Source organism: Enhydra lutris, unplaced genomic scaffold, assembly GCF_002288905.1.
Source record: "Enhydra lutris kenyoni isolate GAN:26980312 unplaced genomic scaffold, ASM228890v2 scaffoldscaffold11, whole genome shotgun sequence".
NCBI classification, from domain to species: domain Eukaryota; kingdom Metazoa; phylum Chordata; class Mammalia; order Carnivora; family Mustelidae; genus Enhydra; species Enhydra lutris.
Window position 1 is genome coordinate 39,038,663 of NW_019154095.1, and position 27,882 is coordinate 39,066,544.

General features: G+C 37.7%; 1 protein-coding gene across 2 annotated transcripts; it reads left to right on the forward strand.

The window, feature by feature from the left end:
• Window positions 1-623: 623 nt before the first annotated feature.
• LOC111144449 (DNA polymerase beta) lies at window positions 624-27,817 on the forward strand. 2 transcript variants are annotated; one of them, XM_022498766.1, is made up of 14 exons: window positions 624-955; window positions 1,313-1,370; window positions 4,551-4,617; window positions 8,020-8,094; window positions 8,684-8,742; window positions 10,743-10,792; window positions 12,891-12,942; window positions 14,419-14,473; window positions 14,577-14,649; window positions 19,417-19,487; window positions 20,172-20,258; window positions 25,687-25,751; window positions 26,242-26,381; window positions 27,573-27,817. In XM_022498766.1, exons 1-14 carry the CDS (start codon window positions 895-897, stop codon window positions 27,665-27,667), a joined length of 1,008 nt encoding a protein of 335 aa, XP_022354474.1. In that variant the 5' UTR covers window positions 624-894; the 3' UTR covers window positions 27,668-27,817. The 2 variants fall into 2 exon arrangements, with proteins under 2 accessions (XP_022354474.1, XP_022354475.1); XM_022498767.1 differs by having other exon boundaries at window positions 732-955; window positions 26,336-26,381.
• Window positions 27,818-27,882: the final 65 nt, after the last annotated feature.

Consider the following 27,882-nt stretch of genomic DNA (forward strand, 5'->3'; position numbering starts at 1 on the left):
CGACGGGGCCAGCGAAGCATCCATCGTGTTTTAACGACAGTTTCATGGTCCATTATCTGGGTTAAGCACTTCTCCCCTTCCTACTGTTTTTGTTTTGCTTTGGTTTTTTTTGTTGTTGTTGTCGTTTTGTTTTTCTACTTTAGCTCCTACCGCAAAAGGCAAGGGAATAAAAAATAAAATACCTTTGACGCTGGTTGGCCTATCTGCTAAAAACTTAGTCTAGGAGGCTTTCCTATAACCAGCGCGTTTCCTTCCCCCCTCCTGCCTGCACCCGAGGTCGGAAACGCCACTGCACTGTGCCCCGGCGTATGTTCTTACAGAAACCCCGGTCAGTAAGTACGACGCCGGCGTTCGCCTCCCGTTACACAGGAGGTCATGCCCTCAGTAACCATCCCTGCGCACGGATGAGACGCGCACACAAGCCGTCTCCGCCGCCGCTGTCTCGCACCCCGCCACCTGAAGCGGGGACTTCCCAGTCCGACTCCTCGCTCTTCCCCTCCTGGAAAGAGGAATCCGGAGCAACGTGCTGGGAGAACAGACATCACGTCTTAGGTTAAGAACCCAGGTCTTCCCACAAAAAACCGGTTGCCCAACCCGAGCTCTGGCCCAGCCTCCCCTCCCAGGTCTCCCTCACCTTCGCGAACCCTTCCTTCACGCGCCGCGGGAGCCCGGCTCCAGCCGCGCCCCCCGGCACGCCCCGAGCGCGTGACGTCACCCCGCGCGCCGTGCGCCGCGCCTCCTGTCAGAGGCGGCCATTGTTCAGTGGGTCTGGCTGGCTTTGCCGGGGCCGGGCTGGTCCTGCCCCCCTCTCCAAGTCCCGGCCCCTCCTTAAAGCTGGGAGAGGGGGCCAGTCCCCGGCTCTGAGCACTCTGCGATCCTCGGGTGCGAGCCACCATGAGCAAACGGAAGGCGCCGCAGGAGACGCTCAACGGGGGAATCACCGACATGCTCACAGGTTAGCACCGGGCCGGGCGCCGCTGGCTTTCTTCTCCTTTCTTCCCACTTCATTCCCTTCCCCTGCTTCTCTCCCTTCCCCTGCTTCTCTCCCGTCCCCTCAGCCCTGTGGATGGGGTCGGCCGGCTGCGGCGGGTAGTCTTCCGTGCGGGTCTAACTTCGGCGCCCATTGCTGGCGGCTGAATGTCAGTCCGGCGGGGGATTCCTGTGTCACCATTTGGGCTGTCTTTGGCCTGGCCCGTGTACAAGCGGGGGTTCACTGTCTCCTACAAAGGTGCTAGATCCCCTTCTGGAAAACTCAGCTCTCGTTGGTTTACTCGCGGTTCTTGTTCACCCCAGCCTCTTGTTGCCTTTGCAGAACTCGCAAACTTCGAGAAGAACGTGAACCAGGCAATCCACAAGTACAATGCTTACAGGTGGGACGGCGCAGCGTTCTTGGGTAGCCCGAGTCCTGGGACGTGTGGCAGTTAACGGGGCCGAGGGGTTAGTGGGATTTGGACCATATGCAAGAGGAGAAAAAAGCAAGAACTGAGGGTATTGACTCTCTGGTGGTACCTTACTGCAATATTTCAGGGATAATTTGGGCAGAACAATGTAGGGTCATTTCTGATGCGTTCCCAGATCTGACTGAAAATAGGCGTAGCTGATGTGTATTTTTCCCATGATCAAATATGAATTGCTGATCATACAGTTTGATTTTAAGCCACAATGAAAGACAGCGGATGAGGTCTGTGCTGTGAAATAGATGTGATTCAAGAAATCATATCTCCATCTGGTTGGTGTTTGGCTGATCCTTGGATCCGCTCCCTTTCCAACTCGCCAGCGCCCTCACGGTAGTCATGACTCCCACAGCAGTTACTTGTGCCTTAGCCTACAGACATGTCTAAGTCCCTCAGCTCTTGAAAGCAAAAACAAAGCAGTCTTAACTTCCCTCTGCCCTCTAGCTAGCTCCTGTCTGTTTCCTCCACTTTACAGTTAAACTGCTTGAATTATCTGTTTCTTGCTTCGGTTTCCTCGTCCCTAGTCGTTCATTATCTCACTGTGGTATAATTTCCATCCTGCCATTCTTCTGAAAATGCTCTCACCTACATCTCACCTTATTGGACTCTCACTGGCATTTACCATTAGCTCATTCCATTCAAGTCTTACTCTTGAATCCGGTGATGGCATTCATATTTGTTTTTTGACCTCTTATATCTTCCTTTCAATGTTGGTAGTTCCTGGAAGTCTGCCCTTAGTCCTTTTTTCCCCCCTCGTTTTCATAGTTTCCTTGGCAATCTTACCGTTCTTGGCTTTGGATACTGGTTATGTCATTGACTCCAAATCTGTATCTCATTGAGCTTTTCTCAAGATTTTTAGGCTAATGTTACCTTTATCTTAATCTTTTCAAAATTGAGCTCAACTCTCCCCTTCCCTTCCCATTCAACATAATTAAAAACTGATTATGCTCCTTTCTTTATCTGTCTTGACTGCCTGTTTAAAGTAATTGTACTCTTCATCCACACATTTGATTTAGAAATAAGAGAGAGGGGTGCCTGGGTGGCTCAGTGGGTTAAGCCTCTGCCTTCAGCTCAGGTCATGATCTAAGGTCCTGGGATCGAGCCCCGCCTCGGGCTCTCTGCTCTGCAGGGAGCCTGCTTCCTCCTCTCTCTCTCTCTGCTTGCCTCTCTGCCTACTTGTGATTTCTGTCTATCAAAAAAATAAATAAAATCTTTAAAAAAAAAAAAATAAAAAAAAAAAAATAGAAATAAGAGAGATAGTCAACTCTGTATCCTATTTAAGTTCAGAGAGGAGGGGCGCCTGGGTGGCTCAGTGGGTTAAGCCTCTGTCTTGGGCTCAGGCCCTGATCCCAGAGTGCTGGGATCAAGCCCCGCATCGGGCTCTCTGCTCAGCAGGGAGCCTACTTCCTCCTCTCTCTCTGCCTGCCTCTCTGCCTACTTGTGATCTCTGTCTGTCAAATAAATAAATAAAATCTTAAAAAAAAAAAAAGGTAACCTATATAAAAAAAAAAGTTCAGAGAGGAGGTATTTCGTTTGAAGGAAACTGTCAGGGGATAAGTGAAAGGAAGAACAGTCTAGACAAAGGAAACAAAATGTGCCAAAAGGCATTGAGACCTGAAGGAGTATAACATTTTCCTGGAAATCAGTAATTCACTTTGCCTGAGTGGGAAATAAGTCTGGAAAAGCAGGTGTTGCCTACATGTACCCTGATTATACATTCTCTTAATTTTGGCCAAAGTATTCTTTTGAAAATAGTTATCTGATCCTGTCATTCTTCCATGTCAGATAACTAAATATTTCCTCTTTACCATGGTAAAGCACAAATGCATTGTGACATCCAGAAAGCCTTCCTGCTTTAATTCTTTCCTTCAGGCTTTGCCTCATGATACCATTTGTCTGGAACTACTTGTCTTTACTGAGACAATTCCTCAACAAACTGCCCTCAACCTACTTTTCCAGACTCATAGATGGTAATATGCTAATAGAGAAGTGGAAATCCAAATCTAAAGGTTTATATATATTATAACAGACTACCCAGTATTTATGCTTGAGACTTAGATGTGCCCTGGCTTTTATTAGCATCACTGCTAAACTACATTTAGTGTGGAAATTATAGACAGGAGACCATAGTGAGCTCCTAGGGTGTGCCTAGTGTGTCACCAGATTACTGAACTGGATGTGTTTGGAGATGGGCAAGAATCAGGTCAGTGCTTTATGTGGCACGGAAATAAGAGCAATGAAGAAAAAGAACATAAGGACGCAGGGGAGTGCAGTTGCAGTTTTAAGCCATAAATTTAAAAACAGCCATCCAGGGGCAGCTGGGTGGCACAGTCAGTTGAGTGTCTGACTCTTGGTTTCTGCTCAGGTTCTGGTCTTGGTCATGGGATCAAGCCCTGCTTAGGGCTCCAAGCTTAGAGGGGCGTCTGCTTGGGATTCTCTCTTGTCCACTGCCCCTCTCCACATGCTGCTCTCTCTCTGTCTCTTGCTCTCTCTCCCCTCTCTAAAATAAAGAACTAAATCTTAAAAAACACCATCCTTAAGCCAGCTTGGTATCTAGTAATCCAAATATCACTAGGTGGCACATTTTTATGAGAGTTAGGAACAATCTAAAAACTGGCTTCATCCCAAAAAGGAAAGGCTACTGGTTTGCTGAATCTCCCTGGTTTTAAACATGCAGGTAAAGTCATGTTATCCTCACATGTGAGGATTTTCAAGATGCTTCTGAAAGTTGTGCAAGTGGTCCGCCAGCTCCTCTTGAGTTTTTTTTTTTTTTTTTAAGATTTTTATTTATTTATTTGAGAGAGAGACAATGAGAGAGAGCATGAGCGAGGAGAAAGTCAGAGAGAGAAGCAGACTCCCCGTGGAGCTGGGAGCCCGATGCGGGACTCGATCCCAGGACTCCAGGATCATGACCTGAGCCGAAGGCTGTCGTCCAACCAACTGAGCCTCCCAGGCGTCCCGAGTTTTTTTAAGTTTGACACAAATGTGGAACATTAGTGATCGTGATAAAAATTGAAGCTGCGTATTTGCTCGTGTGTATTCTAGTTTAAGAAAAATTAAGACGTCCCTGGATTTCTTTTTTTATTCTCTTTATAGAAAAGCAGCATCTGTGATAGCGAAGTACCCACACAAAATAAAAAGTGGAGCAGAAGCTAAGAAATTGGTAAGTTGAGTGAGCAAGGTGATGGAAGAGTTCACACATGCACAAATTTGGTGGATTCCCACAAAACTCAATTTGCCTCTCTGAAGCTGCTTGGACCCACACAGGCAGATTTCACCACTCCTGTTTTCACCACACCTACTGCTGGGAAGGGTATGGATTGAAATTTGCTTTAAGTATATGTAATTACAGTTTTTTTCTATATCTTGCCATATATACATATACTCACATTGAATTTCAGCTTGAGTGTTAGTCCTCAAGAACCGTATAGTGACAGAATGGTATTGGCATGTCTGGTCTCTAGCTTGCTTTTTCTGATCCCCAGGTGTAAGAATTTATGTGAGTTAATGAGAATTGGTGTTCCCAAAGAAATCTTACCTACTAATCACATAATTAAGCCCCTTTGTGTATTACTGCATGTAGCCCTCTTCTTTGTAATTTTTTTAAAGCCCTGTATGCTGTGTCACAGTGTCATGGTTCCTAGAGGGTCACATGTCTTGGTAATTTACATTAATATTGCTAAGAATGTCCTAGAAAAGCCTATCTATTGATAGATTATTCTCTTTCATCTAAATCTCACTAAAAGATTCTAAGTTCCTTAAAATTGTGGATTGTGTCTTATTTATCTTTTGTTAAACATGTCAAACTGATGTGGCTTTTGATTAGTCTAGGTCCTGATAGTTACTGCCTTCTTCTGTTTTTCTTTAGCCATTTGTGTTCACAAGTGGGTGTGTATGTATACTTCAGAGTATGAACCCTGAATATCCTTGTATTTTCACCTTTCAGGATCTTAAAATTACCATAAATCTTGTACAGGTTATCCACATTAATCATGTGTCACATCTTCATCTTGAATTTATTACTCGATGCTAATCATGCCCTGGTATATAGGTTTTAAATCCTTTGTGCTATAAAGAGTTCTCAACATCAGTATATCCTCCCCAAATAGACTAGCCAAGGAAGATATAAATACATTGGATTTTAATTCTGAGTTTCTGTCTTGTGTCACCAGATTACTGAGCTTGGTGAACTCATGCATTATTAACCTCCAGAGCCACTTCTGCTTCCATTCTGTTCTCCTTTTATCAATAATTGGATTTTCTTTGTGTTAATTGCAGGTGTTAATTGCAGGTGTTTCTTTGTGTTAATTGCACTTATTAGATTCAAACTTTTACAAGCTCTGATGCACTTTATGCAAATCTGAGCCTATGGTATATCCCTAAAAAGAACACAAAAATATCCAAAATTCCTTTTGCACAACACTGTACTTAATATGAAAATCTCATCATTATTCCTTTCTACTATTTTATTAAGAATCACTGACCTACTCTTTGGCACATGCAAGTGCTTTTCAATAATTCTAGAAATCTGATATTTCTGGAATTAGTGTTTGTGTTTTAATCTTTAATGTTAGGTTATAGAAAATAGCCTGGGCCTAAATTGCTTTAGGTCAGTATGTATCTTCTGATACAGGAAATGAGAAACCTGAGCAGTTTTCATTTTCTACTCGATTTTTCTTGCTAAGTCTTGTTCATTTCTGTCTGGTAATTGCTATTTTTAGAATTTGAATGTGCATTAAGTAGTCTTGGAACACTTAAACATTAAATAAATCAAGAATATAGAAGGGCGAACTTAGGACTAAGAGATAGTAGGATATATTGATGCATTTGAACATTTAGAGAGGGCCAGCACCACCAAGAACGAACCCTAATGTAAACTTTGATGATGATATTTCAGTGTACATTCATCAGTTATACCAAATGTAGCACTCTGGTGGGAAATGTTGATAATTGGCTAGGCTGTGCATGTGTGGGGGCTGCGGGTATATGGGAACTGTGTACTTGTGGTCAATTTTGCTGGGAACCTGTAACTACTCTAAAAAAGCCCTTATTTAAAGGAGAAGAGTAAAAATAAAAAGGAAATAAAAAGTCAAAAACGTGAAAAAGAGTTCAACTTCACTAATAATCAGAGTTGCAAATTAAAACAAGATGCTGTATGGTGCTATCAAAGTATCAAATACAGTATACAGTATGGATAAAGATGTGGAAAAAGACATTCAGTTACTAATGATGGAAATCTTGGTTATTTCTAGCTTTGCTGAAGGATAATCTAGCAGAATGTTGGCAAAATGTATATATCCTTTGTCCTAGCAATTCCACTTTATCTTCAGGAATTTATTTTGAGGAAACCAGTAGAGATATATGTATACAATGATTCATTAGTTCATAATTTTTGAGCACCAGTATGCCAAGGTGCTGGGGGTAAACCAGTAAAAACAGGATCTCTGCTCTCATAGGGCCTATATTCTGGAGCAGTGCTGTCCATTAACAGTAACCATGAGTGACATTTGGCCAGTGAGCTCTTGAAGTGTGGTTAAAGGGACTGAGGAATGATTTTTTTTTAATTTTAATAATGTAAACTTAAAATGTCCCATGAGGTGGCTGTAATCTTTGTGCAGTTCTAGAGCAGTATTCTCAAAGTGCCCTACCTAGACAGTAGCAGCATCACCTGGGATGCAGCCTATTGGGGCACTTGGCTGACTGTCAGTAGAGCATGTGACTCTTGATTTCAGGATCATGAGTTCAAGCCCCATGCTGGGTGTAGAGTTTACCTTAAATAAATAAATAAATAAATAATAAATAAAGCATGCATGCAACCTATTAAGCAAGAAATTCTAGGCATTCTGTGTTTTAACACATCCCCAAGGTGATGACAGTGCAAAAGCTTAAGAACCTCTGCTCTAGAGGAAGTTCATGATATTGTTATATTAGAACTTGTAAACTATCTAAATGTCTCTGGTAGTAGGGTATGTGTTAAGTAAATTATGGTATAGTCATACAATGATATACCACGCAGCCATTAAAGATATTGAAGTTGTATTTATATATTGATATGGAAATTTGTGATGTATTTTAAGTTAAAAAAATGTACTTTACAAAGCAGAATGATTCTATTTTTGTAAGAAAAATAAAATAGGTATATATACAAATATATATGTATGTGCACATATAACTCTGCTTATGTATATAAGCAGAAAATAAGTGTATATAGCAAATGTTAGGTGATGAGATTACAGTTTATTTTAATTTTCAGGGCAATGAAATTAACAAATGATTTATATTTTTTCTATATGCAACTTTTTTCTAATTTTTCTACAACAAAAATTAATTTTTTAAAAAGTAAGTCATTTAGAATTGTTTTATTAGGGCTTCTCTTTTGTCATCATTTAAAGATTTTGTTGGGAGAATATGTATTTTAACCATAGTTCAATTTTCTGTGTCCTTTGTTTTAAAACTGGTCATGTGACTATCATTTTTTTTATCATTTCTTATTTTTTACTTTATCTTTGAGTGATTTGGTAAGCATTATATTTACGTACGTTTTATATTTTTAATTTTCCATTAGCCTGGAGTAGGAACAAAGATTGCTGAAAAGATTGATGAATTTTTAGCGACTGGAAAATTGCGTAAGCTGGAAAAGGTAAAGTTTTAACTTGTTTGCTTATTCAATTATAGTGTCTGCCTTTATAGCAGCTGTCATGTAGCATCATTGCAGGGTGACTGATGTTATTTACCTGGTGAGACTAGGAGGGAAAAGAAGAGTGGAGTTTATGGCTTTAAGTGTTCTATTTAAAAAACTTTGAATATTGTTCCTGTAAAATACTTAGTTATTTTATGTGGCATTTTAGAGATTGTTAACATCTGTGCTAGAATTAGCTCCTTATATTCAGTATCATTCAGAAGGTAAATTATAAGCTTTGATAAGACATTGTTATATTTTAGAATTTCTATTCTTATACTCTCTGAAGCATTTTTATGGTTTTATTTCATCCTGATAATAATTCTACTACTTACAGTCTCTTATAAATAAGCCTTTTTAAAGTATGGGATAAGGTAGAGATGAGACATCTTCATCTGCTTTGTTACTTATCTAAAACCATTGATGTTTATCCAGGCAAATGTAAATGGCTCTTCATGTCTCTTCGCAGACTAGTACATTTCCAATAAGATCATTTAAGTCCTCAAAGCATTCCTAAATCATTACTAGACTTTTTTTTTTTTTCTTAAAGATTCGGCAGGATGACACAAGTTCATCTATCAATTTTCTGACTCGAGTTAGTGGCATTGGGTAAGAAATATTTTCTAAGCAGACACAGTAGTAGGGTTGGTTTTATTTTTTTTATGTGAGCCAAAATAAGTACATGCTATTTCTCTTCAAGACCTGTACCTTTTCTTTGTCTTTGTCTTTGTCCTTGACCATATAGTTCACTCTTCCATATCTTATGTGTCTGAGGCTGGTCTTTCTGGTGCTACCTCTACTTGAAAAGCCCATTCAAGGCAAATGTTACCTCCTTCATAAAACCGGTTTGATTCCCCAGCCAGAAATAATCTCCTTCTGAACTCCACTAACATGTACAGCTTCTCACTCCCTGCAGATTATGCCTCTTTTGCCTCTCTGAGCATGACATTTATCTTAAGCATTTAAACTGTTTTTTCATAGCGCCTAACATAGTGCCTTATAATTTTGGAACAAGCACCCAAGCATTTTTTTTAATGAAGGAATCTTTATCTTAAAATTTGAGTTAGCACCAAAGCGGGCTTCTTGGAGACTTCTTGACAACTTAAAGATTAATATTCAAACATTAAGGCTGTGGGGCACCTGGCAGATTCAGTCAGTGGAGCATGCAACTCTTGATCTTGGAGTTGTAAGTTTGAGCCCCGCGTTGGGTGTAGAGATTACTTAAAAAAATAAAATCTTAGAAAAAAACTATTAAGGTTATAATGCTTTACTTAAGTCTTATCTTTATGGAATGAGGCAGTCTTTTTTTTTTTAAGATTTTATGTATTTATTTGAGAGAGACACAGAGAGAGGGAGGGAACACAAGCAGGGGGTGTGGGAGAGGGAGAAGCAGGCTTCCTGCTGAGTGGGGTTTGACCCCAGGACCCATCCCAGGATCATGACCTGAGCTGAAGGCAGATGCTTAATGACTGAGCCACCCAGGCACCCCGAGGCAGTCTTTTAGATATGTGGTGATTTTTCATTTAAATGGCAACATTTTGATGAAAGTTATTCTAAAATATACTAAATTTTTAAACTTCGTATACTGAAAATGAGCATGACTCCTTAGGGACTTAAGGCCATTCTAAAGTGTTAGAAGTTGTTTCAGAGAGCCTCTGTGTTATTATCCTTCTTTTCTAGCAAGAACACTGAATACAGAAAGTGGGATAACTGGCAGAGTCAGAATTAGAACCCATATTTGCTGACTCCCAATTCAGTTCTACTTCTTTTGTGCCACATTGCCTTTCTGCTATGAGTATCTACTTTTGTATCACAGTTTCTGTACAAAGATACTTTGCCATTAAAATTTCAGTTTAGGGGTGCTGGGTGGCTCAGTCGTTAAGCATCTGCTTTTGGCTCAGGTCATGATCCCAGGGTCCTGGGATTGAGTTCTGCATCGGGCTCCCCACTTGGTGGGGAGCCTGCTTCTCCGTCTCACACTCCCCCTGTTTGTGTTCCCTCTCTTGCTGTCTCTCCCTCTCTCTATCTGTCAAATAAATAAATAAATATTTAAAGATAAATAAATAAAAATAAAATTTCAGTTTAAATACCATTTTACAGGCCTTCCCTTGCTACCCATCCACTCTTGTCACATTACCCTATTTTAATTCATTTACCTGATATTTTTTTGTTTGTTTATATACCTATTTATTTTTTTCTCTCTACTCACTAAAATGTAAGTAGGTAAGACCAAGGCACTTATTCGTCTTATTTCTGCTGTATTTTCAATGCCTAGAAGAGTTTCTGGCCCATAACAGGCCCTCAGTTAAACTCACTTGAATGGATGATCTGTTTTCCTGTGTATGTCTGTTTTATGAATAAAGTACATGTACATTATGACACCTAGCTGCTTAGATGTCTTTTTCATGTCCAGGTTTATGGTTGTCTTCCTAGATTGGGGCTTCAAGAATTCTTCTTTTTGGATAAAGTCACCAAAATAACGACAACACTTTAGCAGGTCTTGTTTAGCTCCATAGTAACTCTTTGACAAGAGAATACAGTAATAATATTGAGTTTCATTGATATTCAGTTTCACTTGACATTGAGATAATGCTTTTCTTTCATTGTAGTCCATCTGCTGCAAGGAAGTTTGTAGATGAAGGAATTAAAACATTAGAAGGTGAGTATGTACAATAGGTCATCAATTCCAAGTCAGATATGCTCCTGAAGGACGGTTAATGCTCTAGCAAATGAGAACTTGAGAAACCTTTTCTCAACTAATAAAAAAGGATGCTAAGATTTTCTTTTTAACTCTACAGTAGAGAATAGGTATAAAGTGTAGTTTTTATTCCTGTGTTTAACATGTTTATGTTTATAACTTAGAAGAAAATCAAGAAGAGCAAGATGTGGCTTCTTGGTTTAGAATGACTTCATTTGCAGATTTTTAGATTTGAATTGTGTTCGTTTCTCCAGTAAAATTTTGGACAACAGAATCCTACACATTGAGCCTAAAGGCCAAGTGATACATATTGAAAAAGATTCTGTAAGAGGCTTGCAATTTTTATTAAAGGAATTTTTGCTTTCGAAAAAGTGATAAAAGTAGAGTCTAAGTCAAGTAATTATAAAACCTTTTCCTTAAACCCAGCAATCCTTTGAATATAAGTTATTTCTTCATAATTTTAAGGGTCTACTATAGATGGAGATAGAAATAGAAATTTGTTGCAGTATATCTGTGACATTTGGGGTTTATTTGTGAATTATTTGTACTCACATGGTTAAGTGGACAGATTCTAGGGACTGATTTGTGTTTGAATCCATTCTCCACCACACTTGATTAGAATGGATGACTAGGATGCTTTGGTTTCTTAGCTACAAAATGCTATCATAATTTCTGCCTCACGTGGCTTAATGCAGTAATGTATGAGAAGCACTTAGTGGACAATGGTTGGTACCTAGTAAGTACTTACAAATAGTAACTGACCCTTAAGAGGCGTGATTAATGAGTAATACTTAAAGTTAAGAATTTGTGTGAGTCCTATAAGAAAGAATGAGCTCTATACTGTGTTTGTGTCTCAGAAAGGGTTTGTGCTTTTCTGCCTGTGGCATATTTGGTTTATCTGAGTGAAATACTGGCCAAAGGGGTCAAGAATTTGTTTCCCAAAAGTTGCATACCTTGGAAGTGTCAGAGATCTGCTGTAACGGTTTTTACATTATTTAACAATTCACGGATACATAATATAACCATCAACATCTATGTCATTATTTCCATTGCATTTCTAGTGTTTATTGTGTACATACAGCTCTGAGAAATATTAAGTGCTCCATGTATCATAAAGATGCTTATTTCTCTCCATTTTATATCTCCAGAGAGAATTTATGTTTGTGAATATGTAAAGGTGACCACAGATAGGAATTGTTTTGGGAGCATACAGGCTACTCCCATACTCATGCCCAGTAAAGGAACATCCAAGTGGAATTAAGTAACTTTTGTTTATTTATTTTTAAAGATTTATATTTTTATTTATTTGAGAGAGAATGAGAGGTAGTAAGTGCACACAAACGGGGGAGGGGCACATGCAGAGGGAGAGAAGCAGATCCCTACTGAGCACAAAGCCCCAAATGGGGCTTCATCTCAGCACCCTAAGATCATGACCTGAGCCGAAAGCAAGAGTTGGGGGCTTAACCGACTGAGCCATACAGGCATCCTTAAGTCACTTTTAGATTTAAGATATGATGTTTTGATATGATGGTTTTTAAATAATGAAAATAATACCTCTCCTTTCAACAGAATGTTAAGCACAGTGCCTGCACAAGTTATTACTCAATAAATACTAATCGAATGAAGGAGTGAATGAACAGCAGATGGGCAATATAAATACTTATTCATAAAACATTCAAAAGTTGTGGTTGCTACTGCTGCTGTCACTGTAAGTTAGCAATGTGAGTTCTTATAAGGCTGCCTTTTACTATAGTTAGTGTAGTGTGGTATGATCCTGGTATGTTTTATCTATTATTCTGTGTAACTGTAATTGAAATTTTGATTCAGTAAGTAAAAATGATCATGAAATCAACTGTTCAATTTTAACTACATTGATTTGAAGAACATTTTATCTAGTTCTTAATATCTGAATTTTTTCTTTTCTTTTTTTTTCTTATCTTTTCAAAGTCATTTCAGCGTATTTTCCTAGTAGTTCTTTGTAAAAAGAATCACAAAATTCAGTGACTTTTTCCCAAAAATACTTAAATTAGCACCTCAACTTTATGTGTCTTCTGTACAGATCTCAGAAAAAATGAAGAAAAGTTGAACCATCATCAACGAATTGGGTTGAAGTAAGATAGCAAATTTTCTTTTGACGCCTGAGACGTAAAAGTAAAATTCCTTATAGCCATTCCATACACCACAATAATTCTTCAAATTTAACTAAACATGACCTTTTCTCTATTTAGGAATGCTAAGATTTGTTGCAGACTTTGATAGATAATATGCCTGTTTTCACACGTTTTGTTATTACCTTCTGTTTGTTTTCTTGAGTGTTTCCCTCATTCTCTTGACTTTATTGAAGAACTTCCTCTTAAAGCATATAGGGCTGAGTACATCAGTCATTCAGCGGGTGTTTATTTTGTGCTTAAACATTGTAGAAAGCACTGCATTAGGTCCAGGGTAAGGATCTAATAAATTAGGGTAAGGACCTAATAAAGCTCCTAAGAAGTTTAGAGTCTCCCTGAGAAGCTAGGACATGAACATGGAATGCTAAATTAAAAACAGAAAAGGAAAAAAAAAAACCCAAACATCTAAATAACAGTGTGGGAATAACTAGTAGGAATGTTGTATCTCAGCATCTATAATTATCTCATGTGCTGGATACCATCTGGAACCCCTTTTCTAATTGATTTTTTCTAATGCATCGTACATAAACATGTACCTTAAACTTAAGACACTACTCTTCTAAGACTTGGAACCAGTAGGGGACCAGGATGTTCTCACTGTCCTTGCATTTATGTAATAGAGATATTCTGAAGAACTTGGTTGTTGTGAGAATGACTTTTGATCCAATGCTTTATCATTTTAGTTATTTCATACTGAGATATTTTTACAATAGCCTTATTGAAATATTCATATATCATACGATTCACCCATTTAACGGGTACAGTTCCATGGTTTTTAGTATATTCATAGAGCTGTACAACCATTACTGGAGTTGATTTTAGAACATCTTTGTTTATCCCAAAAAGGTCATATCTGTTGGCCTTTACTCCCTATTTCTCCCTAGCTGCCCTTCTCTGCCCCTGTCTGCTTCTGACAACCCACTAATGTACTTTTTATCAATATAGATTTGCCTTTTCTGGACATTTCATATAAATGAAATCATACAATATATAGTCTTTTGACTGGCTTGTTTCACTTAGCCTAATGTTATCTGGATAATGTTTTAAAATAAAATTTTGCAGGATATAAGAGCAATAAACTGTAAGCCCTTGACTTGCCAGTAGGGAGCAGACTAATTTGGAAAGATACTAATTTAAATATATTTATTTACTCTTGGTATATGAAGGTGGAGTTTACTGAAAATAAGTTTAGATGGAGTATCTGGAATATCATAAAGGATGGCACTTAAAAATTTTGGTCTAAGTTAAGAAATAAACCTATTCCCATCCCCCAGTTTTACTGTTATCTTCTTACTGAACTTCAGTCTTGATTTTTGAATGATCTGCTGGTATAAGAGCACTTGATATAGTAGGCAATTTACTTTTTAAGAAGATTTAAATTTCACAAAAATCTTTTGTCTACTTATTCTGTCTTTATAGATATTTTGAGGACTTTGAGAAAAGAATTCCTCGGGAAGAGATGTTACAAATGCAAGTAAGAGTGTGCTAAATTTAAATTGTATTCTCTGATTAGAATTGAGAATGTCACTTGGTGAAAAGCCATTTTTAGAATACTGACTTAATTTTTTTTCTATTAGGATATTGTACTAAATGAAGTTAAAAAAGTGGATTCTGAATACATTGCTACAGTCTGTGGCAGTTTCAGAAGAGGTAACATACTTCTTAATCTTAGGTTATTCATGCCTTGATGTTAAAATTGCCTAATGTGTACAAAAAAATGGATCAAAGAGATGTAATTTGTGTTACTTCGTATTTCTAAGACCCAGTAGCGTGTTAGTTAAGTTTATTTGTCTATAGATAGGAATATGTATTAGAAATGAAAGGAAATTCATCCTGATTTTATTATAGGATATTTTAATGGCTAGTTTTAATAAATTTTATAGAATAATTTTATGTATATTAAAATCCTAAAAGTGACTATCTGGCTAGATGCTAGTGAGCTGTGGATAGGTGGTGGGATGTTTTGTGGTTTTTTTTAACTTCTTTTATTTTCTGAGTTTTCTGTAATGCATCTAAAAATAATGTCACTGAAACACTAGTTCCAAACCAGTTCTCTCAACAACCAGGTCCTTTGGAAGATATCCTTTTCATATGTAAATACAAGCTAAATGAGAACCAAGAGAATCCTGGTTTCTTACTGGTTCAAAATTTGGAAGGGTAAAATAATTTTAAAATATTAACTTTAAAAATTGAAATACAAAAACTTGATTTAAAACTTTTGGCATAGATATCTGACTGAATCTCTGGCCGCCTTTGGAGTTTCACTTAGGCAGTAGATGATGAGCTATCACAAATTCCCGGGGTAGCTGCTGTAAGAATCTGGAGTTAGGGAGAAAAAGTGCTAAATCCATAATTGCTGATAAGTAGAAAGAACATTGAACTGGGGCCTAAGGAACTGGGTCCTGAGGCCAAATCTACTGTCACTGTAGATTGACGCTCTCTCTCCATATCATCCTGTTTTTCATATTTGCAAAAGAGAGGATTAAAGTTAACCAGTCGTCAAGTTTTTCTGTGCATCAGAAATTCCTAGAAAGTTAAAAAAAAAAAAAAACACATTGTTATATCCTGCTACAAACCTACTAAATAAGAATATTCTTAGGGTGGGGCCTTGGAATCTAAATTTTTCAAAACACAGACTTGGATATACAGCAAGCCAAAAGCATGCTCAGTTGAAGATGACTGCCTTTCTGGATTTCCATATTTCTGTTTTATTTTTACTTTTATTATTTTGTTATCATTTTTACTTTTATTATTATTTTATTACTGTATTATTACTTTTATTATTATATGGTTGCATGTTTTAATATAAAAAAGGTATACACGAAGAATCTGCCTTCTCCCCTGTCCTAGTTCCCTCTCCCCACTCCCTCCCACCACTGTCCTATGAAGGATCACTTTCCTGTGTGTTCTTTCAGTGGTTTTACATGTAAACATAAATAAATGTGAATATACATTGTTTTTTCCCAATTTTAAATTTTTATTTATTTAAAAAATTTTTATTATTCAAGTATCGTTGACACTTAGTGTTACAGTAGTTTCAGGCGCACAGCACAGGGATGACAGTTCTGTACACTACACCGTGCCCACCACAATAAATGTAGTTACCATCCGTCATCATACAGTGTTAATGTGATATTGTGTTAACTGTGATGTACTTTTCATCCCCATGACTTACTTATTTTATGATTGGAAGTGTGTATTTCCTAATCCCCTTCACCTATTTTATCCATTCCCCACCTACCCCACCTCTGGCAACGACTAGTTCTTTGTACTTGTAAGCCAGTTTCTGTTTTGTTTATATTTGGTTTGTTTTTTAGGTTCTACAGATAAGTGAGTCATGTGTTATTTTTTTTTTTTTAAGATTTTATTTATTTATTTGACAGACAGAGATCACAAGTAGGCAGAGAGGCAGGCAGAGAGAGAGGAGGAAGCAGGCTCCCTGCTGAGCAGAGAGCCCGATGCAGGGCTTGATCCCAGGACCCTAGGATCATGACCTGAGCAGAAGGCAGAGGCTTAACCCACTGAGCCACCCAGGCGCCCCGTCATGTGTTATTTTTGTTTCTCTGTCAGACTTATTTCACTTAGCAATATACCTTCTAGGTCCCCCCCTGCCCCATATTGTCACAAATGACAAGATCTCATCCCTTTTTATGGCTGAGTAATACTCCATTGTAAATTTGTAGCACATCTTCTTTATCCAGTGCATATACATTCTTTTTGTCCTCTTCCCCCTTTCTTTCACAAAAGTAACATAATATAAACACAGTACTGTATTTTATTTCTTTCACTTAAAAATACATCTTAGAGATCTTTCCACATGAGTATGTAGAGAGCATCCTTATTCTTTTTTATAGCTACATGACATTTGGTTATGTGGATGTTCCATACTTTCTTTATCTGTTCCTTTGTTAATAGATTCTTGGATTATTTTCCCTTTTTTGCTGAATAATTGTTTTGCTTTTTAAATGGATAGAGTAATACATTTTTGGTGATAGGTAGATGGTAAAAGACACAACTTTTAAAAGAAAGAAATGAAAAGAAGACAAAATTTTTTTTCTTAAAATAGCTTCCATGAATGTGCTGGGATCAGTACACATTGAATCTAGTCTTCTTTATGTTTAAATATCTGGTTAAACATTATTGATGTATAAGATGGTGGTCTAGAGACACTGCCATGACTTCAGTGACCAAAAACATGTTTTACTTATATGTAAGTGACGAATCACTAAATTCTACTCCTGAAACTAAAACTACACTTTATGTTAACTAACTTGAATTTATTTATTTTAAAGATTTTATATATTTATTTGACAGACACAGCGAGAGAGGGAACACAAGCAGGGGGAGTGGGAGAGGAAGAAGCAAGTTCCCTCTGAGCAGGGAACCTGATGCAGGGCTTGATCCCAGGACCCGGGATCATGATCTGAGTCAAAGGCAGACGCTTAACAACTGAGCCACACAGGCACCCTAGCTAACTTGAATTAAGTAAAATCTTGGAAGGAAAAAAAAAAATGTTTTACATGTATTGTACTTCTAAAAATACAAAGAAAGGAAATAGTATTATTTTATGCCAGCTGTGTGGCAGGTCCTATTCTAGATGCTTTCACATATGTTTTTAGTTGCACAATGGCCTATAGAATGGTTTTTACTAGTTTATAGACAGAAAAACTGAGATCTAGAGGAATATACAGTCCTTATTTGCAGTGTTGAAAAAAAATTTAAAGTGAAAAAAATCTATTTAAATGGAGACAAAATTTCATAATATTATAATAAAAGAAAGTATAAACAATTTTATATAATCTTCCTAAAGTTATGTGATTGTAGAGTGGGGGATCAGAACAAAAATCTGTCATTATAAAATGCTATATTCCTTTTTTGTAAGATTTTATTTATTTATTTGAGATAGAGCTAGGGACAGAGGGAGACGGAGAGGGAGAACAGACTCCCCACTAAGCAGGGAGTCTGATGTGGGGCTCCATTCCAGGACCCTGAGATCATGACCAGAATTGAAAGTAGATGCTTAACTGACTGAGCCATTCAGGTGCCCCTCTAATACTGTATTCTTATCCACGATACCATAATAGTAATTTTTTACCAGTATTCATTAAATGAATTCGGTCATAAGAATTGAAATGGATTTTCTGATGAATCTTCACAGAGTTAGGACATATTGTTTAATTTGAGGTTTTCATACATATAGTGTTCATAGGTGTATTTTTTTAAAAAGTGTTGTTTTAAATTTATATTTTATTATATTATTATATTTAATGTTATTTAAATATTTATATTTAATATTTAAATATTATATAATAAAACTAAATGTTATATTATCCAAGTATAATATACAGTTATTTTCAGGTGTACAATTTAATGATTCAGCAATTCCGTACACTTCTCCGACCTCATCATGATTCCCTTCACCTGTCTCACCCATCCCCACCTACCCACGTCCTCTCTGGCAACCACTAGTTAGTTCTCTATATTTAAGAGTCTGGTTTTTTTCTTTGTCTGTCTTGCTTCTTAAGTTACACATAAGAGTGAAATCATATGGTATTTGTCTTTCTGTGGCTGACTTATTTCAGTCAGCATAATACACTCTACATTCGTCCATGTTGTTGCAGATGGTAAGATTCATCTTTTTTTTAATGGCTGGGTAATATTCCGTTCTGTGTATATGTACCACATCATCTTTATCCATTCATCTATCCATGGGTAGATGGTCACCTGTCTTGGCTATTGTAAATCATGCTGCAATAAACATAGGAGTGCATGTATCTTTTTGAATTAGTGTTTTTATTTTCTTTGGGTAAATATGGAGTAGTGGAATTCCAGGATCATATGGTAGTTCTATTTTTAATTTTGGGGGAACCTTCAAACTGTATTCCAGAGTGGCTGCAGCAGTTTGCATTCTCACCAACAGCACAAGAAGGGCCCTCCTTTCTCCATAGCCTCTTCACCAACACCTGTTGGCTCTAGTGTTGTTGATTTAGCTGTTCTGACAGGTGTAAGGTGGTAGCTCATTGTGGTTTTAATTTGCATTTCCGTGACAATGAGCATTTTTTTCATGTGTCTGTTGGCCATTTGAATGTCATCTTTGCAAGAATGTTGTTTTTAAATGTTTTAATCCGTTATTGAGTAATTATTTAGGTGCATTTTTAATACATTTAGCAATTGTATATAATGCATATCTAATGCCAATCACTGTTATTATCCCAGATTCTTCTGTTGACATCAGTATACCTGAATAGTTGGACAGGAAATTGAAATCTTGTAACTAATTGTGAATATGAAGTACAGTGAAAAAGAAAGTTAGGCTATAAGAAGTAAGGCTTCTCAATGTGACATCACTTTGGCTCCGTTTGCTTAACTGATAGATTTATGTGGAAGGAATTCCATTCATATGTTTTATTATCATAGGCGCAGAGTCCAGTGGTGACATGGACGTTCTTCTGACCCATCCAAGCTTTACCTCTGAATCGACCAAACAGGTACCACAGAATTTATAATCAAATGTGCCAAGTGTTACACAGCAGTGAATATCATTTTCAAAATGATAATTGGATATTTTCGAGTGAATTTTTGTTTTAATCTTTCTGAAAAGTCAGTGTAAGTGCTTTGTACTGACTGAATTTTGTAAAAGGCAAAGTAGTGGTTGACAGGGATATACAATGGTGTTCTACAAGGAATGGAGGGAGTAGTCTGATTTTGGAAAAACAAAATGAAATTTAGTAAAACATTTACAGAAGTATTTATTGTCTTTCATGGATATTTTAGAAATATCCAGTATAATATTCAGGTTTTCATTAAGGGGGTATTTTTCTATTAAACAATATTATATTAAGAAACTTTATTCCTATTAAAAAACGCATGCAGGCAAAACATTTTTGATTTTAGAATATATACCTTTTAAAGATGAAGCAGCTAACTTTTTGATTTAATGACACAGATAAACACGGATGATGTGTATTTGGGGGTATCATGATATTGGTGAAGAATGACGGTTCCTAAAAAGATGTTTCATTTGATAAGTGAATTTTGTGTTAGAAGAAAAAAGTACTTAGAGGGAAACTAGGCATTTCTCCATAGATAAACAGAAAACTCCTGTTAAAAATGTTTTCTTGGTATAAAAGAGTAATTGTTCTTTTTCTTATTTCCTACTTATGTTTCCACAGCCAAAGCTGTTACATCGTGTTGTGGAGCAGTTACAGAAGGTCCATTTTATTACAGATACTCTGTCAAAAGGTGAAACAAAGTTCATGGTAAGTACTCGTTTGAGTTAACACTTCTGGGAAAAAAAACCTTGGAAACTGGTCAGTACCTATTCTGAGTATGTGACTTCACCACATCTTAGCATTACAGTCAATAAATAGGATATCCATGAGAATTTATAGAAAGAAGACTTAACAGGATGCTAATCTCAGAATATTTTAGTAAAGAATTTTGTTTTAAATGCCCCACTTTGTAAATAATCTGTGCCATTGGAATACATAATTAGGAATAATCTACTCTTTTTTAAAATTTCTATAAATGACTTTGATGCATCATAAGTTTTCCTTAAAATAGCAAATGTTCTCATATTCTCTGACTCAGAATTCTTCAGTACACGAGGTTAGAATTGTCTGAAGACTATTAATCTGTTACAACACCAAAGAAAGAAAAGAAATCGGGGTATGTGATACAGACGAGTTCTGTGGCACGGTAAGCAGAGGAATTAATAGAAGGGGGATGCTCACCGAGATTTTCCCAGTGACACCCGTCATGATGAACTGTTAAAATCCTGTAATCTTCCTAGGAAATAAAGCTTCGAAGATTCAAGACAAATGCCAAATGCATTAAAAAAGGTTAATAAATGTCCCTGCATAAAAACTGACAGGAAGGCAAATGGCAATCTAGGACTATGGTTAATAGTTACCTTTCTTCTACCGCTCACTGAAATTCATACTTTGAGTCCCCATTTTCCCAAGTTCTTTGCGTGAAATGGAAAGAGACTGTGCTTTGTGAGAACGGACATGCTAATATTAGCCTGAGTCTTACTGCATGGATTTGACAGTGCTTTTGACTTAAAAGTAAAAGATGGTTGATATAGATGATTGAAATATCATGTCTTTCAGAAAGTAGAATATAGTGCCTGCCAGGGGCCTATGGGGAAGGGAAAGAGGGAGTTACTATGTAACAGATACAGAGTTTCAGTTGGGGAGGATGAAAAGTTCTGGAGGCCGATGCTGGTGGTAGTTGCACAACAATGTGAATATACTTAACGCTGTAGAACCGCACACTTAAACATGGTTAAAATGGCAGACTTTATGTTGTGTATATTTATGAGACACCCAAAAAATGATGTCATTAAATTCAATATGGTGATTTTAATTGGCTGTGAAACTGTATCGCCCAAGTTGACCACATTTTATAATGTTTTCAAAAGAACTTTGGGAAAAGTAAAAATAAAAATTCTAGTCAGTCTTTGGGAATCAAATCTATGAACTGTTCTCCCAAATCTATCAGATTCAGAGCTTTTACTCTATGCCCAGAAATAGACACATGAGATGTTTGTTGTTGTTTAACTCTAAAGATTTTATTTATTTATTTATTAGACACACACACACACACACACACACACACACACACACAGAGAGAGAGAGAGAGAGAGAGAGCGAGCACAGCAGGGGGAGCAGCAGGCAGAGGCAGAGGGAGAAGCAGACTCCCCGCCAAGTAGGGAGCCCGACGTGGGGCTCGATCCCAAGACCCTGGGATCATGACCTAAGGTGAAGGCAGAGGCTTAACAACTGAGCCACCTAGGCGCCCCTAGACACATGAGATGTTATTCAAAATAGGGTTGATATATGTTCTAGGAGTATCCCTTTTAAACTGAGATTGATTTTATCAATTCTTAAAATTAATGTGCACAAATCTTATATTTAAAGAACACTCAGATAAAATCCTAAAAATAACACATGCTAGACAAGTTGAAAAAATTTTTTCATTGTTAACAAAGTGTCCTGGTATGCCTGAGCATATTCTGGGTACCTCTTCTGCCCTGTTTACCTCCAATAGTCATCTCTGCGAAAGGCCTTCAGTCTTCGTACTAAAGAAGCCCATCAGGTCTTTCCAGAGTCAACGACCAGGAAGGTATTTATGCGATGTGGTAGCAGAAGCTTTTTTTTTTTTTTTGCAGTTTGAATAGTATTGTGCTGTGCTCAAAGAGAGATCCAGAAGAAACACAGAGGCTAATAATCCAGAGGTATATTAGCCTTACACAGCAGAGGCTATTAATCCAGCTAGCAAGAATACAAAGAAACATTGCAAGCTGGTGGGCTGCATATAAGCTGAAAGGGAAAGGTGGGTAGCCCTGTGAATGTGAACATGCAGAGTTGCTGGCAGTGGTGGAATGGGGTTATCCCAGTAGTAGCTGCTCAGTTTAGCAGAGAAGACCTTTGTCTCTCAGTCAGATTCCAGTGACTGCTGCAACCAGGCTGATGCAGACCCTACTGTGCGTGTGATGCTTGAAAGACTAGAGCCGCTCACCAGTCCTAGGACAGGGCTGGACTTGTGGAAAGCTTTGCACTATCTGGCCTTCCCAATCCCTTACTCATATTCCTAGCAGCACATAGACAGCTATTGCCAGGAAGAGAATCCCTCACATCTATTTCCAGAAGAAAGGTTAAAAAAATAGAAAGCAGTTTTTGTTTTTGATTTGACAATTGAGCAAGACAACTTGACAGTTAGAGCTGGAAACTAAGGCCTTTATGTTGTGATGCAGGAATCCATCTCAGTGGATGGATGGTTTGTGTATAAAGTTCAGGTACTGTACGTGTGGCTCATATAGTCTCTGAGCTTAAAAAATGCCGTGTTTGAGCCTGCAGTTTTGACATTTATAATTAGTATTTGTTGGGGTGAGGAGCAGTCCAGATTAGCTCTCAAATCAATTTATTGTAGAGGCAATAAGAGATGATTTATATCTAGTTGCAGAGGAAAGGGTATGTGTTGCTGTGTTGCATTATGAAGGAATAGACTTGCATACGGAAGCTATCAAATCTTTCTCTGTCTCCATTACTAACTAATTGTATGATGTTAGGCAAGTTGCTTTGCTTCTTCAAGGCCTTAATAAATTCATCTAAAATGATACACTTCTCCTGTGTCAAGGGACTATTATGCAGATCAAATTAAGTGATATACATGGAAACTTGAAAGGGTTTGTACATTTATCTTCGTATGACTGGATCCCCAAAGAATTGTACAGTGCCATGCTAATATAATACGATATAATATAATGTAGATGTAATATTTGTTTGGAAGCAGATCCGTGAAAGCGACTGGTAAGGAGTAAATTGGGAAACAAAAAGAGGGTCAGAAAGTGAGGGAGAATGGCGGTGTGGAAGAACAAGACAGGGAGAGTGAGCACCAGTGGGATGAGGAGGTGTGTTCGGCTAGTTCATCAACTATGTATCAAGCTTCTCTTACGTCCCCAGCACTATTCTAGGAGCTTGGGATGTACCAGTGAATTTCAACTTTATTTATATTTGGGGGTTTGAGAAGGGACTGGTAGTTAACAATGAACATAATAAGTAAGTAAATTGCATGTTAGGTTAAGATAACAAGTACTGTTTTAAAAGAGGAAGAGCAGGGTTTGGGGAGATGGATGTACAGGAAACCCATTGACTAGGATGGTTGGAAACCGCCTATTTGAGGGGCGGAGCCTTGGGGAGGGACTTGAGGTAAGAGAGTTAGCCTGTCAGGGAGCATGGCAGGAGTCAGAGCAGTGATGAGGGGGTGAGATCATTAGCAGAGATAGCCCAAGAAGTTGGGATCTCTGTTTCTGAAAGGAAATTGGCCACAAAATGAATTCAGCTTACAACGTGGAATAAACCTGGGCGCCTGGCTGGCTCAGTCAGTGGAGCATGGGACTCTTGATCTTGGGGTTGTGAGTTCAAACCCCATGTTGGGCATAGAGATTACAAAAAAACAGAAATATCAGAGTGGAATAAACCATTCTTGTTCTATATCCACTTGATTTCAAAACCTCTTGTTAACGTAACTATTGACTGTTGTTTAAAACATGACCATTCATGTGTTTTTCAAGTACTCTTCAAAACATGAATTCCTGTAAACTAATAGTCCCCAAACCTCAGGAAAGCCAGGGTTAATGTTTCAGATATTCTTGTAAAGCCATGATTTTAGGTAATTGAGTTATCCTTCCTATGAATAAAACAGCTTTTGGAAGGAGAATAAAATTTTCCTCTGCATTTAGATGCCTGTTTTCCTCATATATGGTGAGTACCTTTCAGATTTTAGCATTTTGTGCAAGTTTGGCCGGGGATGATTTTCTGTGTAATATCTATCTAGGATAAGGATTCAAGGGACAATAGAAGATCCCTTGACTACCCTGAGGCAACAAAAGAGGCTTTATTTCAGACACTCCGCTTGAAGCTACTCAATTGAAATGCCAAACAACACTAATCCACTCAATCTAATAAAGAATTTACAATAATACAGAGGAATTCCTTAACATTAACACTTCAGAAAAAGTGCAGGAAATAAAATGAGCCTTTAGGAAAGGAACAAAGCCATTAGACAAAATCCTATTACTGATGTGACAAACGGGGAGATCATTGCCTGTGGCACTCGAACATCCATATCCGCAAGGTAATCCCTCATGGTAATTCCAGATGGAAAGCGTTTCTGATCCATTTGAAGGCTGAGTTGGAACTTGTTAATGCCTAAGAAGGTAGGTTTCATATTTTGAAGATAAACAGGTTTCATTCACTCTTTCAGACATAGCAACAGCTAAAGAAAATACCCATTTTAGATTCTAGGTTTTAATTTTTCTATGTTACTAAGTGAAAAAGTATAGCGTTTAGTGATCTGTGTACTAAGTTGACTGTTCTTTAGGACCAGAAACCTGTCACATGTGTGCTTTGGTTTGAGTGTGGCATTTGAAACTTTTTTGATTGGAAGTTTCTGATACTTATGGCTCTTTTTATGTATTTATGGGTTGCTCCCCAGTCCAGAATTTTGGCCCATTTTTCTGTAAAAGGAACAAGATTACTAAATAGACCTTGATAATGTTTGTTTGAAAACTGTAGAAGTATAATGAAAACTCACCTGTAAAGAAGAAAGAAAATGATCCTGTAATTTTCTTTTCTTTTGCAGTTTTCCTATTTTTCATCTGTCTTTTCTGTTTCTGGGAGATTTCCTCAATTTTAAACTCTTCTACTTCCGCTATCCTACTTTTAATTTTGATTTAAACCTTTTTCTTAAGTGTTCTTTTTTTGTAGTATTCTGCCCTTCATGTATGGAATATTTTCTGTTATCTTAGAATATTACCCATAGCTGATCGTCCTCCCTCCATCATAATTGTTTCTTCCAGATTGCTTTTCTGTTTGTTTTGGTCTGCATCTTTCATGTGTGATGCTTTCCCTGATTAGCTCTTGTTTGGAATCACACAAAGGCCAAACCCTCATACCTAGAATCCTTGCCTGCTGTTTCCTGTAGTTCTTTAATTACCACAAAGTACAAGAGGAAGATGGCGACAAGACATACTGCATAGAAAAGCCACTAAGTTAAAAGTGCCCAGAAGTCTAAAACTGCTTGCATTCAAAGCAAAAACCTCACATTTAATGACATTCGATTAAAGTTAAGCCTGAAGTTTAAAAACGTCTTTTTAAGCATTCTTTGAAATATCCATTTTAGGGTGTTTGCCAGCTTCCCAGTAAAAATGATGAAAAGGAGTATCCACACAGGAGAATTGATATAAGGTATTACTCGAAATTTGTTGCTGACCTATTAATTTTTCCCTTTTTCCTTGTCCTCTGTGTATCTTGGAGTTCACCTAAATGTCTAGAACCCCCTTTCATTCTGAAATGCTGTATGTTCGTGGTATAGACAATGCTTAGCCTGAAAATATGCAAAGAATAATGACTGTCTACAGAATATCATCTATTTTCTCTAGATTTGTATCTCATCGTGATGCCTTCCACAGCTCAAAAGTAGTTAACTGCGGGAAAGTCAGCTGTAATATGTGCTCCTGCTTTTCTTTTCCCCACACGTCTTGCAGGACATAGTTTACTGAAAGCTAGACTAACTGCGAGCTTGGAGTAATTTCAATAGTCTACCTGATGATAGTCTCCTCCCAAGGTTATTAGACCACATAGACTATTGTAGGTGTTTTGTGCCTTATTGATTATAAGAGTCCTATTTTTGCCAAATTTCGAAATGTGTGGTGAGAGATTTATCTATTTATTTTAGGTTGATACCCAAGGATCAGTATTACTGCGGTGTTCTCTATTTCACTGGGAGTGATATTTTCAATAAGAATATGAGAGCTCATGCCCTAGAAAAGGGCTTCACAATCAATGAGTACACAATCCGTCCCTTGGGAGTCACTGGTGGGTATTTGTGTCTGCATTAGAGATAATCCTGGTCATCTTGAGAGAAAGTTATTTTCAGGGCTACTTTGGTTTAGCAGCTTTGGTTTCTCTCAAAAGCCTTTAAGTAATTCTGCCAGTTAATTGTAGTTTCTTTGTATTGTGAGTCCCTCAGGCAACAAAAGGGTCTTTAAATCCATACATGCTCTCAGGCCCTCAATTAGAAGCTTTGATGGCAAGAGTTCTTTCTAGCTCTATTAGACTGAATTAATGATGGTCAGTAAAAAAAAATCTTATTAGTCTAAAGTGGGTTTTTTTGTTTGTTTTGTTTTTCATGTATCTCCAAGACTTCTGAAGAACCTAGGTATCATTGCTTTTAGTGCCAGGACAAACCTGGTGGCTTCAGCCGCATGCCTTCCGAAGTTTAGGAGTTAGGGCACCTGGCTGTCTCAGTCAGTAGTAAGCATGTGACTCTTGATCTCCGGGTCATGAGTTCAAGCTCATGACAGAGTTTACTTAAAATTTTTTTAAAAAATAAAAAAAGCTTAAAGAGTAAGAATTGCTTAATCTATGCTTTTTAACATTTCACAGTGTACTGTGTTTGTTGTTTATTCTCTACTAGGAAAATAAAGATTTTGTCATTTTGTCCTGAAAGTATAAAATAGGGCTTTCTTCCCGGGTATATGAGGGCAGTGGTTCTCACATGTAAATATGTGTGTGCGCCACATGGGGACCTCATTAAATGCAGAAGCTTTTTGGAGGGGGGCCCAAGATTCTGCATTTCTAGGAAGTTTCCAGGTGATGTCCATACTGCTAGTCTAGGGGCCACATTTTGAGTTGCAAAGGAAACTAACTAGAGTATTTCCTGTGATCCGCGGTGGCTATGGTGGAGATCCAGCAGAGAGGAAAATTGTGGATTAGGATCACTTCAGTGGCCCCAGTTGGGATATTCAGGTTCCTTTCATAGTACTGGTAATATATGTGACAAAGCTTGAACATAAGCTCATGTGCGAGGATAGGGGAGAGGGAGGTCAATATCATGTTTTAGTGGCTTTAGTTAGTTTAATCTAGTTTAGTTAGTTTAGTTTAGTGGTTTTAGTTACCATTTTCTTTTCCTTCTGAAAGTGAGTCCCATACAACTCTTGTCGCTAAACCCTCATAACTAAATTCCAAAACCAGTTTGTAAGTTTCTTTTCTCACTGTACTTGGCAGGAGTCGCTGGAGAGCCTCTGCCAGTGGATAGCGAGAAAGACATCTTTGACTACATCCAGTGGAAATACCGAGAACCCAAGGATCGGAGTGAATGAGGCCCGTCCTTCTCAGGCCAGCTCAGCTCAGCAGGAGTCTTAATTTATTTCTTAACCTTTGCTATGTAAGGGTCTTTGGTGTTTTTAAATGATTGTTTCTTCTTTATACCTTAGCTTGCATTGTAGTCAATAAAGCCTCTCATACTATTATCAGATGTTCTTCTTATTTTATTAGCAAATAAGTTTTATTTTATTAGCAAATAACACATCACATA